General features: G+C 40.7%; 1 protein-coding gene across 1 annotated transcript in view; it reads left to right on the plus strand.

The window, feature by feature from the left end:
* Nucleotides 1-14,212, plus strand: part of Hivep2 (human immunodeficiency virus type I enhancer binding protein 2) — a 140,630-nt gene that overhangs the window by 107,751 nt on the left and 18,667 nt on the right. The window contains exons 3-5 of the mRNA XM_013026946.1: nucleotides 141-235; nucleotides 10,125-10,169; nucleotides 11,606-14,182. Of these exons, the coding sequence (XP_012882400.1) occupies nucleotides 11,996-14,182 (2,187 nt within the window). The 5' untranslated portion in view covers nucleotides 141-235; nucleotides 10,125-10,169; nucleotides 11,606-11,995. The remainder of the gene's footprint in view (nucleotides 1-140; nucleotides 236-10,124; nucleotides 10,170-11,605; nucleotides 14,183-14,212) is intronic.

The raw sequence follows: 14,212 nt of genomic DNA on the forward strand, positions 1-14,212 counted from the left end.
GGAATTTTTTTTAAAAAACCATATAACTAGAGCTGCAGTCCCAGGTTATATTTCCTAAAAGCAGACAGTTTCAGAATAAATATGCCTATAAAGTTAATTCCAACATCATCATCTTTTAAATGTTCTTATTCATCCTTCAGATTTCCAGAAGTTGTGCATGAGTTCCTGTGGAGAAAGTTGGCATCTTGGGAAGCAAAGACAGTTGTGATGCAGTTTATTGATATGAAGACAACAGGTTAATAACTGAAATTCATCATTTTCTTCTATTGCTTTTTTAATTGGTGTGTGTGTGTGTGTGTGCGCGCGCGCACGCATGCGCGTGCACGCATGCGCGTGCATGTCAGTACTCACTCTTGAAATCAGGGCTTCAAGCTCTTACTTGACTTTTTTTTATTCTAGGTTGCTCTTCTCAAGTACTTGAGCTACAGGCTCACTTCTGGCTTTTTGTTGATTCATTGGAGATAAGACTCACAGAATTTTCTGATCAGGCTGACTTCAAACCATTATCCTTAAGATCTCAGCCTCCAAAGTAGCTAACACATGAGCCATCAGCACCTGGCCCTTCTATTTTTTTTTTAATGTTTACCTTGAAAAGGAGTTTGCACCTACCATGAGCCTCTATATTAATGGATTTTATCATCAACTCTGAGAGGAAAACAATATGTATTTGCAGTTAGAGAGAAAAATGCTGTGTAAATTTTACTTATTTTGTTTTTCATAATAGACCAGTTTTAATCATATTCTTCTTTACTAAGATAGACCCATTGGAAAGAGTTTCTTGGTGGAAGTGTTTATTTCCATATGCAATTCATAGTACATCCTTGGTAATCTTATAGTAATAATTTTTATTGTATACTGGGGAAACAGGCCACTGGAAAAGTGAAATCACAATTTCAGAAAGATTGTAAAAACATTAATGACCTAATGTTAAAAGCAGCATGCTGAATCAAGGAAAGTTATGAATATCTTGCCTATGTGTGCACATTCTACAGAGATCTGTGTGGTATGTGTATTACAGCCATAGGCAAGAATATAATTCAGCTTTGAATCCCAGGTTTAAGTTTTTATCCAGTTATGTTGTAAATATGTCAAGTCAGTTTTTACTTTCTCCAAAACTTCTCTGAATTGTCTGTCAGGCTTTCGTATAACGTACAGCATTCTTTTCCTATTAGCAGCTTGCTCACCTTAGGAAGAATTGAGGTTGTTACAGGAATTTTTACTGACAGGAGCATTTATAATGAAGTTGGCTCTCAGGAAATGGCTTCAGTAAATCATCTGTGGAAATAAGTCTGTATTTAGTTGGACTGTAGCACCGGTCATACCTTTCAGTAGGCCCCTTTTCTCTAGTCTGGTACCCTCTGAGCCCCTGTGCTCTGACAGTGATCCAGCAGTGCTACACAGTGTGTTAAAGCAGCAGTGCTCTAACCTGCACAGGTATTCATATAAAACAGTTTTAGCTGCTTGATGCCAGGCTTTAAACAAATACACGGAGATCACTTCTAAAATGCCATTCCATAATGCTACCAGAAGACATATATATTTCCACATTCTCTGGAAAAGACCAAATTACCATTTTGATTTTCAAAAATGTCTCATTTCACTAAATATTAGAGAGAGAAAGAAGTTGTCATCATTTTTCCCCAGTATTATTTAGAATCTTATTATTTAATGGTCACTTGACTTTTGCCAGCAGATAAGTACTGATTATTAATTTTCTGAAGTTGTATGTTTTTTTCCTAGCAAAATATCCTAGCATGAAGAACTGGGGAAGCTTGCTTTACTGCCAGTCCCATCAGACATTATCCTGAGGAGACCTTGGAGGAGGTTTATGCAGTAGGCTGTTTCTAGGTCTTCCTTTTTGGGGCCTGTCTTAAGAAAATCACTTAGCTTGGTGCCAGATTTATTTGAGTGGGACGATGAAGAGTAGCCAAGGAGAGGGCACACTTTTAGAAAACTGGCAGCCCTTCCATGCATCATGTTCTTTCCCTTTGTTTCAGTTCCTTTAGTTCCATTACCTCTAAATACCCATATAACCTATTCATACAGATTGGAGAGTGCCACGGGGCTGTAGCACCATCCCTGGGACACTCAAAAGTCATGTCCTCTGACTTTTATCCTCACAGCCCTGAAAAACATTAGGGAAAATTTTTAAATGTGAATGTGCAGCTCTGTTTGGAATACCAGCTCCTTTGTTGGCAATGGATGCCAAAAATGACTTTGTGTGGGTTTAGTTACCATAAAAAGAAATCCCAGTGAATAAAATGATAACTAGCTGTTGTGTTTTTGCATGAGAATTGCTCTTATAGGACATTTTAAAACTGATCAGTTGATAAAAAAAACTGAAATTTGCTTTTGACATAGTAATCAAGAATCTGAATAATGAATATGTGATCATAGACAAATAATGTAAGTATAATTAATGACATTACTATAGATTTTTATGGCAATAGGTAGATTTTTATTGAAAAAAATTAAGCTAAAGATCTGAATACATAAAGGTACATTGATTGATGATTTATAGTAAAAAGAAAGTATTTTCCTAGATTGAATGATCTGCTTAATGTTGATCTTTTTTCTTGATATACTTACAAAATTGTTTTCTCATCTGAAAATTGTTTTCCCATATGAAAAACATTTTCATATGTTTTGGTAATAAAATACAACATCAAGAATCTTTGTCATTTCGGTGAAAATTAGGTCACATTAAATATATCATCTCTTATTAAAGATATAATTATCAACCATTATATTAAACTTCAAAAGCTGTATAGTTGCTTTATAGTGAATTTTTCTGTTTATTAAGGTGACAAAACAGTAAAGAAAGTTGAGGAAACTCAGAAATTCTGCCAGGTTGTATAGAAGAAGACACATAACAATAGATCTGTAATTCTCATGATTTCCTTTGCATAGATTTTTCAACTTCCAAGATAAAGCAACTCTAGACAAGCAGTTAATGAACCCGTCCACATTTGTTATGGCTCATGAATATCATCAGTAAATTCTCCGAAGGACCCTCCACTGGTTTTCTTTCCTGCTTACCTTTTTCCATGTATCTCAGAAACTCAAGGGAAGTGACTTTCATGGGTAGCAGTTAATGAAATCTTCCCAAGGATAAAGTGTTGGAGAGAGTGATGGTTTCCTCAAATACATTTAAAATCTAGTGGAAACAGGACTGACTTCCAGCTTTCTGGTAGCATTCTCAAACTTTCACTGACCTGAAAAGTTAGGTTAGAGGTCTGTATACTAGTGAGACCTCCAGCTCCAATGGAGATGACAACTTAACAACCCAGGAGTAGAGTACATGGTCTGGGATGTCATTTAATGTCCTGATTAATTAGTGGGACATCACACGTAGACTACTGTACAGTCTCTGCCAATGAAGGAACACATTTTCCTGGCAAAAACTATTTGCTTAATTAATTTTTTTTAACCAAGATCAAAGGTTTGAATCTTAAGAACATTGAAGGATGGCCTCATATGGACCTTAGGGAAGTAACTGCTTTTAGTTTGGTAGTAAGCATCACTCTTTTTGATTAGCTCTTTTCTTTAAATTCAACAACTAAATGTTCTAGAGAAGTTTTGTTCTAAACATCTAAATACATGATTTTGAATTTTTTATAAAACAATCCCTCCCCTTCATCTTTTAGTCTAATTTTCAGATAGGGAAAGATTATTTCTGAATTTTATTTGATCCACTTATTGAATATAATATTCTAAGTGAGTAAAGAAGTATTTGTGTTCTGGTTTGTGGTATGAAGATTTTAACTTATTATTAGAGACTATAGAAGTTAAACTCCGAATTTAATAATGTATTAAATGTTATTTTAGTCTTGCTTTCAACAGAACAATATTGACATTGAGTAATATGTCCTTGTTTAACATGAAGCTTACATTTTAACCAAAAGTACATATTTCATGTCAGCTGAAGAATGGAAAGTGATAAATGTTTAGTTTTTACTTTAGGGTCCTTATTGTCCCTAAAAGTAATGATATTCTAGGTCCCATGGTTTCTCTTATTTGCAATAACTAGTATATGTCTGAGACAAGCAGAAAAGGTCAGATAAGTTGATGTTAGGGAAATGAACCCCAAGATAAGTATTCAAATGTTTTTTTCTTTCTTGCGATTGTTTCTAACACATTTATAAGATTATTTCTTTGTTGCTTTGTATGTTTCTCCTCCACAGTATACCCCTGTTTTCACTGTATTTGATGTTGGTATAATTTGTGGAGGGGAGGGAAAAAAACAAATTGTTTAAATAGGGATACAGGTGGACCCATTGCAACAACGAGATGTACAAGACGTTATGTCAAAAAACGAACTTTACAACTTGGGGGGGGGGGTTGGGAAGGGATGGGAAGGAGAAACAAAGGAGGATTGTAACCCCCTGTATGGTATTTTCACAATTAAAAAAAAGTAATGATATTCAAAGAACAAAGGAAAACAATTTCTTAGGTTATAGATAGATGACATTGTTTAAATTGTGGATTGTTTTCAGGAAATGGCATTTTGAAGCAATTTAGTTCAAACATTAAAAGTTGAGTCAGTTCAAATACAGACAAGTGAAAGCATTTAGGGGGGATGTTGAAGATATATGGTTAAGTTGTGGTCAAGACTTAACAAATAATGGAGATGAGACCTCCTGTGCTCAGAGGCCAGCTAAACAATTGAACTCTGACTCAGTTTGATCCTCAACTGTCGACTGGCTGCAATCATACCAATAGCCTAGGCCTGTCAAGAAGATCAAATAATATGCATGAAACTCTTTAAAAGCATGGTACATAGTAAATGCACAGGACATAGCAGCCATTATTATTGCTGTGGGATGAGTATCCTGCACCTGAAATGCTTGTGACCTTAGTGTTTTTAATTTGCAAATTCTGTAATATTTGCATATACACAATAAGATACCTTGAGGAAGAGACTCAAGTCTTAACACAAAATTCATATATATCTTATGGAAGTTAATTTTGCGTAGTATTTTTAGTATTTTGACTGCAACCTATTACGTGAGGTCAGTGCTGGAACTTTCCACCTGTGACATCACGTTGGTGCTCACAAAACTTTAGAGCTGAGCACAGGTGATTGACCCTGTAATCCTAGAGATCTGAGGACATGGTTAAAAGCTAACACGAGCAAACAAATCCATGGGACTCATCTCCAATTAACCAGCAAAACATGGGAAGTGGAAATACGGCTCAAAAGGAAGAGTATATTGAGTAAAAATGCTAAAAGAGTGTCTTGGCCCCGAGTTCAAGCCCCAGTACTATAATCCCTCCTCTCCCCCTCAAAACAAAACCCTTCAGATTTGGGGGGCTTTCAGATTTAAGATTTTCTAAGGATGATTAAACTGTATTAACATGGAATTTCATACATTGTTTTAATATCAGTATAAAATACTAAACTTGTAAAGTAACTAATTACTTGCTTAAAGCTCTGAGTTCTAGCTAAGGACTCACACATTTCTTTGTTCAATTAGAAATATACTTTCCCTCCACTTTAGAGGGTGTTACCTGCAAAAGTCCAACACAGATTATGCCTGCATGAACCTTAAATAGTTAAACATAAAATTCTACCAGGCCAGGTTCAGCATTGCATGTTCTTATTTTCTAACCTTGATGTTGGAAGTAAATTTGCAGTGCAATATTGTGAGCCATCCCTTGTCTTTCACAGGGAAACTTGGGGAGGGGAAACCTAAAATTCCATTGAGAAACTTTTTGGCCAACTGGAGTTAAATGTTTGTGGCTTAGTTTCTTCATCAGCTGCTTTATAAACCTACTCTGCTTCCAGTGTGTGTGTGTGTGTGTGTGCGTGTGTGTGCGTGTGTGTGTGTGTGTGTATTACATTTTCTTGATCCACTCATCTACTGAGGGACATCTGGGTTGGTTCCATATATTAGCTATGGTAAGTAATGCTGCAATAAACATAGTTGTGCTGGTAGCTTTAGTATGGTCTTTTTGTGATCATTTGGGTAAATGCCCAAAAGTGGGATTGCTGGGTCATAAGGGAGCTTTGAATCTTTTGAGGAACCTCCATCCTGCTTTCCAAAGTGGTTGAACAAGTTTACCCTCCCGCCAACAATGCAGTAGGGTTCCCTTCTGGCCACATCCCCTCCAGCATCTATTGTTATTAGAGTTCTTGATTGTAGCCATTCTAACTGGGGTGAGGTGGAATCTCAATGTTGTTTTGATTTGCATTTCTTTTATGGCTAGAGAGGTTAAGCATTTCTTCATGTGTCTATTGGCCATTCTTATTCATAGCTACTGCCAGAAGGACATTTTCACTACAGATGTCCTTACAAATGTCTGGGTGCTACTGATCTCTCACCCAGAAGGCCTGGTGTTCCTGTGAGCAGGCTTACGTTCCCCTGCCCTCTCACCATCACTGTAGAGATGTATAATAAGCGGCATATTTGCCATGGAAATAAGAGTAGCATTTGAGTTCCAGTTTGGAAATGTGCAGTACATTTGCAGGGTAGCATCTTGTTAAAAAATTAACCAGTAGTTTATTTAAAAAGCTAAACACATTTGTATTAAGACAGACAAACACATTTAAATTGCTAAAAGGTGAAAAGTAAGGAAAAAAAAACTTTATTTCTTTTGACTGCAGTGATTTCACTGCTGTGAATATTCTGCCTGGCATTCTCAATTATCTCCTGTTGTTATAAGATGCATACTAGGCTACAATAAGCTTTTCTTTAATTTCACTACTTCCTCCACAGCTTTATCAGTTTTTAAGATGGCTTGGTTTTATGGTTGAGTGCTTATTATTTATTTATTTTTATCAATTTATTTTCTGTTGGTTGTGGGACCTGGACAATGGGCTTGGGTGCTATCCCTTAGCTCTTCAGCTCAAGGCTAGAGCTCTACCACTTGAACCACTGCGCCACTTCTGACTTTTTCTGCTTATGTGGTGCTGAGGAGTCGAACCCAGAGCATGCATGCATGCAAGGCAAGCACTCTACCACTGAGCCACCTTCACAGCCCAAGTGTTAAGAGTCCTTGTGTACCTATCTTTGTGAACTTTGTGCAGGAAAATCTGTATTGATAGATTTCAAACAATGGGACTTCTGAGACAATACATGTGAACTTTCATACTTTCACATTTGCTATGAATGGATCCTGACATCCTCAGGATTCTTGGGTTATTTCACTGACCATTCTTTTAGGGGAGTAGAGAATTCACTTAAAATCTAATAGTTACTAAGTTGTCATTCACCTTGATGTATTTACCATTCTCTAGAGGATTCCTTTACTTGGCAGTGATGTAATTTCCTGAAAAGGAAATTTGTACTTTTCAATGTTCAAGACTACAGGTATAATAAAAGCTACAATTCAGAACCTTTTCCTATCTAGGGGATTAGAAATAAATGTCAAAAACCAAAAGTTTTGATGTAGTAGTCTAATCTCAGAAAATATTATTGCTGGACATCATTGGCTAACACCTGTAATCTTAGCTGCTCATGAGACAGGTCGAGATATGAGGGTGGCAGTTTGAAACCTGCCTGAGCTGAAAATTTCATGAGATTCTTTATCTCCAATTAACTTCCAGAAGTCAGAAGTGGAGGTATGGCTCCAGTTGTAGAGAGCTAAACAGAAGAGGAGGCAACAATGCTCAATAGGAAATGTACTCATTACCTTGCTCGTGTAACTGTAACCCCTGTGTACAGTAGTTTTACAATTTTAAAAAAAGTACTAAAAAGGGGGGGGGGGAAGAAAAGCTAAGGGACGGTGCCAAGGACCAGAGTTCAAACCCTAGTATCAGCACACACAAAAGAGAGAGAGGGAGAGGGAATATTACTCTGACTTTAAAACTTTTAATTGCATTTATTTTTAATTCATACATAAAAAATCTGTACATGTTCATTGGTTACCGTGAAATATTGATCCTTGTACACATTGCGAAATGTTTAAATTAGGTTCCACACATCTGTATACAAACATCCTTTTTATGATGAAATCTTTCAAAAGCTTTCCTAGATTTTTTTTAAATGCATAGCACATTGATAAAGTACTCTTCTACACAATAGCACACTAGAACTTCTCACTCCTAACTGTAACTTTCCATTCAGTCATCACCCTGTCTCTGGTGACCACTATTTTCTTTTGAACTTTTAGGAAATCAGCTTTCTTAGATCCCACATGAATGAGATCATGAGGTTCTTGTCTTTTTGTGCCTTACTTTGTCCCAAACCCGTTATGGTCTTCAGTGCCATATATACTGTCAGAAATGACAGGATTTCATCCTTATTTGGGCTGAATAATATTCCATGTATAGATATACAATATTTTCTTTATCTATTCATCATCTGTTGGATACTGGGTTGTTCTGTTTCTTGGTTATTTTGAACAGTGCTTCCATGAACAGGGGAGATCTATGTCTCTTTGACATATGAGTTTCATTCCTTTGGGATGTATGGACTTGCTGGATAATATAGTAGTTCTATTTTTAGTTTATTAAGGAACCTCTATATTATTTTCCATGGTGACAGTAATTATCTGCATTCCCACCAATAATGCCAAGGAACTTTTCAGCACATCCTTATTATCTTTAAGCATTTTGATACAACCATTCTCACTGGGACGATGCAGTATCTCACTGTGGTTTTGATTCTGCCATCTCTAATGATCAGTGGTACCATGTTGTCATATACCTGTTGCTATTTGTGTGTGTGTATGTTCTTTTCCAGTTTTAATTGGATTATTTTGTGTGTGGGGGGGGTGGTTTCCATGTCTTTTTTTTTTGTTTGTTTGTCATGGGGCCTGAACTCTGGGCCAGGGCACTGTCCCTCAGCTCTTCAGCTCAAGGCTAGCACTCAATCACTTGAGCCACAGCTTTTTCTGCTTATGTGGTACTGAGGAATCGAACCCAGGGCCTCATGCAAGCAAGGCAAGTGCTCTACCACTGAGCCACCTTCCCAGCCCTGGTTTTCATTTTAGTACTTTCTTTCCCTTTTCCTTCTGCATTCTAGTTAACAACTCTTTGTCAGATGCATTTACAAATATTTTCTCCCATTTTGTATGTTGTCTTTTCATTATGTTGATTGTTTCCTTTGCTATGAAGAAGGCTTTTCATTTGATAAAATCTCATTGGCTATCCTTGCTTTTGTTCCCGTTTGTTCAAAAAGTAACAGCCCATTTCAGTATCCTGAAGCATTTCCTTTGTGTTTCCCCAGTAGTTCATCTTGTTTTACACTTAGTTTATAATCTGTTTGTTATGTAACTTTCTTTTATTCCTAGTGAAAAACAGGGATTGAGTTTCAAGTTTTCTCAGCACTTCTTATTGAAGACTGTCCTTCCATCTGTCTTCTTCATACCTTTTTCAAAAATCAGCTACAGATGTGTTTGTCCATATCTAGACTCTCCAGTCTGTCCCAATGTTCTTTGTGTCTGTCTGTAGCTAATACCATCTTGTTTTGATTACTACAGCTTTGTAGTATATTTTGAAGTCAAATAATACATGCCTCCAGTTTTATTTTATTTTCTCAATCATTTTGAGGCTCCATATGAAGTCTAGGATTGTTTTTTCTAGTTTTTGAAGAATGGCATTTGTATTTTTATACACAATGCATTGAATCTGTAGATTTCTTTGTGATATGACTATTCAATAGATTCTCTCCATCCATGAACTTGAGGTATCCTTCTTCCTTCTCCCTCTACCTCTTCTTTTTCTGCTCCTCCTGCTCCTCTTCCTCCTCCTTCATTCCATCTTCAACCATTTTAATCACTTTTATAATTTTTTGTAGGGGTCTTTTACTTTCTTGGCTAAATCTATTCATGTCGTTTGTAGCTATTATAAATAGGATTACTCTCCTGATTTTTTTCCTTCATATATTTTGCTCTTGGCTTACAGCTAACTGTAACATTTTCATATTTTTTCTATCAGCCATTTCTCACTCTTTTGATACTTTAACAGTAACAAAGAACTGACTGGCTGCTGTTCTTGATAACACCAGGCTTGCTACCCTGGCTCCTTGCATCCCAAAGCATTCCTTATTGTTGTTTTAGGGCACAAAGCACTGTGAGTCTTACATATAGTGAACTGCAAATTAGAACCTGTGTTTGTATATAGCGATGCTATGGTTTAATGGAATAACTTGTCCTAACTGCATTTATTTTGTACCTAGGAAGCGTCAGGACAATCATGCTCATAAGAACGCCAAACTGTTCAGGTAATCATTTCATTTTTAAGTAGTCCTTGAAAGTATTTTCCAAATAGGCTTTACTTCTACATTATGAAGGTTTTCAGATCATTTTGTTTTGTTGAATTCTTATTCTGTCTTCAAAGTTTTTGATTCTTCTATAATTAATCTAGTTCTACTTCACTGGTTTTTGTTTTTTTTTTTCAATGTCCACATTCTTTTTTATTTAAAGTAGGCTTTTCATATAGCTAAGCGTCTTTTTATTTTAGTTATTTATTTTTATTTGTGAGGTGGTAGAGGAAAGAAAGACCCTACGCTTGGGACTGTGCTTCTTTTCTTTTTCTTTTGGTTTGCAATTTTCTATTATAAGTTAGCTCGATGGCCTTTATGACATCCTTGATGGCTCTTTCTATCTAAGGGTATGTTATTTTGTACAAATGTCTGTATCTGAATCCTTTTATCTAAAATCAGAGGTTAATATATTTTGTCTATTCAAAAAATGTGACATACAGGTAATATATTAAAAGATATATCATAATTAGTGGAAGCTTTAATCAATTAAAAAATAACCCCCAACAGAAGGCAAACAATGGCTAGATCTTACTTTTGATCCAATCTGCTATTCTTCTTCTTTTGATTGAAGAATAGAGAATTTGGGGGATTTTGTCTTTTTGTTAATTTTTGTTTTGTTTATGGCAGTCCTGGGGCGTGAACTCAGGGCATGGGTTCTGTCCCTAAGCCTCACTGTGCTCAAGGCTAGCACTCTACCACTTGAACTAACAAATATATCTCCATATAGGTATATGTAATATACTTCAACATGCATATCATAAAACGTGGTTAGGAATAGCTTTAAATTTATTAGTGAAGGCTTACAAATAATGTCTAAAAAGTATTTTCCATTTTTTTGTGGGGGAGGGATGCTGTGAATGAAACCCAGGGCTTTCATGCATGCTAAGCACATGTTTTACACTGAGCAAGACTATTAGGATCCAAATAGTTTTTAAGTAAGTGTAAAAAGTATTTATAGGGCTGGGAAGGTGGATCAGTGGTCGTGTGCTTGCCTTGCATGCATGAAGCCCTGTGTTTGATTCCTTAGCACCACATAAGCAGAAAATGCTGGAAGTGGTGCTGTGGCTCAAGTGGTAGAGTGCTAGCCTTGAGCTGAAGAGCTGAGGGACAGCGCCCAGGCCCAGAGTTCAAGCTCCACGACCGACAAAAAAAAAAAAAAGTACTTATAAAACGATGGCCACAATTCAAACATGAAAGAGATGAATGCTGCTGGCATAATTCTGAGTTTGAAATCAATCCCCTTCAATTGTGGAATTAATCTAGCTACTATAAAAATTAGTTCCTTGGAATTAAAAACATTTTTAACTTTCCCAACTTCAAACTGGTTATTGAGGATTGGTTGTGAGGTCTTGTTTGATACATGTTATGACAATCTGTGTTTTCTTTTCCTTCAGGTCATCCTTTTACCTTAGTGAAACTGGCGATTGAACTTTGCTGTAGTTGATGGGCAAAATTTCTCTTAGACTGTTCGTCATCCCAGTTGCATCCTAGTTGAATATATTCAAATGCCATAAGAAATCTTGGTAGATGTGCACTTAGCTTTTGGACGGACATTTCTATGATGGAGAGAACTGTGTTCTAGCCTGGTCCAAGGACATTCCCATCCAATGCCCATCGACTACAGTGTGGTTGAGTAAGATTCCAAAGAGAAGCAGCCATCAGCAAGTTTGCAGACTCCCTGGAACATGGAAGCCACTAAGCTCTAAAAAGCACAGCCTTGGAGACACTCCATGAGTCTACTCGGCTTTCAGACAAATTAGCACTTAAGACCTTCGCATACGAAAATGGACACTGGGGATACAGCTCTAGGACAAAAAGCTACCTCAAGGTCTGGAGAAACTGATAAAGCGTCAGGTAGATGGAGACAGGAGCCATCAGCTGTTATTAAGATGAGCACTTTTGGCAGTCAGGAAGGACAGAGGCAACCACAGCTAGATCCTGAGCAGATTGGAAGCACAGCATCAGCACAACTGTTTGGTTCTGGAAAGCTGGCCTCACCCGGAGACGTGCTGCAGCAAGTCACCGAGAAGCAATACCCACCGCACCGTCCGAGTCCTTACTCATGCCAACACTCACTCTCCTTCCCTCAGCCCTCGTTGCCACAGGGGATCATGCACAGCAACAAGCCACACCAGAGCCTCGAAAGCCCTCCGTGGCTTTTCCCTGGCCCTTTGCCATCAGTTGCCTCTGAGGACTTATATCCTTTTCCTCTCCACGGCCACAGTGGTGGTTATCCTAGAAAAAAGATTTCAAGTCTGAACCCTGCGTATAGCCAATACTCCCAGAAAAGTATCGAACAAGCAGAAGATGCTCACAAGAAAGAGCACAAACCCAAAAAGCCCGGCAAGTACATTTGCCCTTACTGCAGCAGGGCATGTGCCAAACCAAGTGTCCTGAAGAAACACATCAGGTCCCATACCGGTGAGCGGCCATATCCATGCATACCTTGTGGTTTCTCCTTCAAGACAAAAAGCAATCTGTACAAGCACAGGAAGTCGCATGCCCACGCCATTAAGGCGGGGTTGGTACCTTTCACAGAGTCAGCCGTGTCTAAACTGGACCTCGAGGCAGGCTTCATTGACGTGGAAGCAGAAATCCATTCCGACGGCGAGCAGAGCACAGACACCGACGAGGAGAGCTCTCTCCTCGCCGAGACCTCCGACAAGATGAGCCCCGGCCCACCCGGGATCCCGCTGGAGCTGGCCGGCCGCGGAGGCTACCACGGGTCTCTGGAAGAATCGTTGGGGGGGCCCATGAAGGTACCCATCCTGATCATCCCCAAGAGCGGGATCCCGCTCCCCAGCGAGAGCTCTGCGTACCTCGGCCCCGACGTGCTCCCCAATCCGTCTTTCAACCCCAGGGCGGACGACTCTCACACGGTCAAACAGAAGCTGGCGCTGCGGCTGTCGGAGAAAAGAGGGCAAGACTCCGAGCCGTCGCTCAACCTCCTGAGCCCGCACAGCAAAGGCAGCACGGACTCGGGCTACTTCTCCCGCTCCGAGAGCGCCGAGCAGCAGATAAGCCCGCCCAACACCAACGCCAAGTCCTACGAGGAGATCATCTTCGGGAAGTACTGTCGGCTGAGCCCCAGGACGGCGCTCAGCGTGACGCCCCCGGGCCCGGAGCGCGGCCCCGCGGGCAGGAAGGGCATGGCCGAGCCCCCGCCTCCCGTCCACGCCAGGTTGGACGTCCAGATGTTCGAAGACCCCATCTCACAGCTGATGTCCGCCCCGGCAGAGGCAGACCCCGGCCCGGCCGGCCTGCTGACGTCCTCCTCCGCTCGATTCAACAGCGAGGCCAGGCAGCCCCCGCCGCTGCCCCCGCCGCCGCCGCCCTCGGTCAGAAATGAAGGCAAGCCGTACCCCACCAGCTTCCCCGGCGGCGGCCCCGTGCTCCTGGAAGCGCCCGTCGACTCTTCTCCCCTGATCCGGAGCAACTCCATGCCCACCTCTTCGGCCACCAACCTGAGCATCCCCCCTTCCCTGCGAGGAAGTCACTCCTTCGACGAGCGGATGACCGGGTCCGACGACGTCTTCTACCCGGGCACGGTGGGCCTGCCCCCGCAGCGCATGCTCCGGAGGCAGGCGGCCTTCGAGCTGCCGTCGGTCCAGGAGGGGCACGCGGAGGCCGAGCACCCCGGCCGGCTCTGCCGCGGTCTCAGCGGCTCGTCCTCCAAGGAGAAGAGATGGCTTCCCGGAGACCGCGTGGGCTACGACTACGAGGGCTGCCGGAAGCCCTACAAGAAGTGGGAGGACGCCGAGGTGCCGAAGCCCAGCTACCGCGACGCGCCTGGCTTCGGCTCCGTCCGACACGGGGTCGTCGTCGGGGACTACCTGGTGGACCCCGCGGCGGCCCTGCCCGGGGCGCCCTCCGCCTTCGGGGCTCCGGGCGAGAACCGGAAGCGGCGCAAAGAGAAGAGCGTGGGCGACGAGGAGGACACGCCCATGATCTGCACCCCCGGGGGCCTGCCGGCGGCCGAGTACGACCCCAAGCCGCCGCCG

This window comes from Dipodomys ordii, unplaced genomic scaffold (genome assembly GCF_000151885.1).
Source record: "Dipodomys ordii isolate 6190 unplaced genomic scaffold, Dord_2.0 Scaffold98, whole genome shotgun sequence".
Classification (NCBI taxonomy): domain Eukaryota; kingdom Metazoa; phylum Chordata; class Mammalia; order Rodentia; family Heteromyidae; genus Dipodomys; species Dipodomys ordii.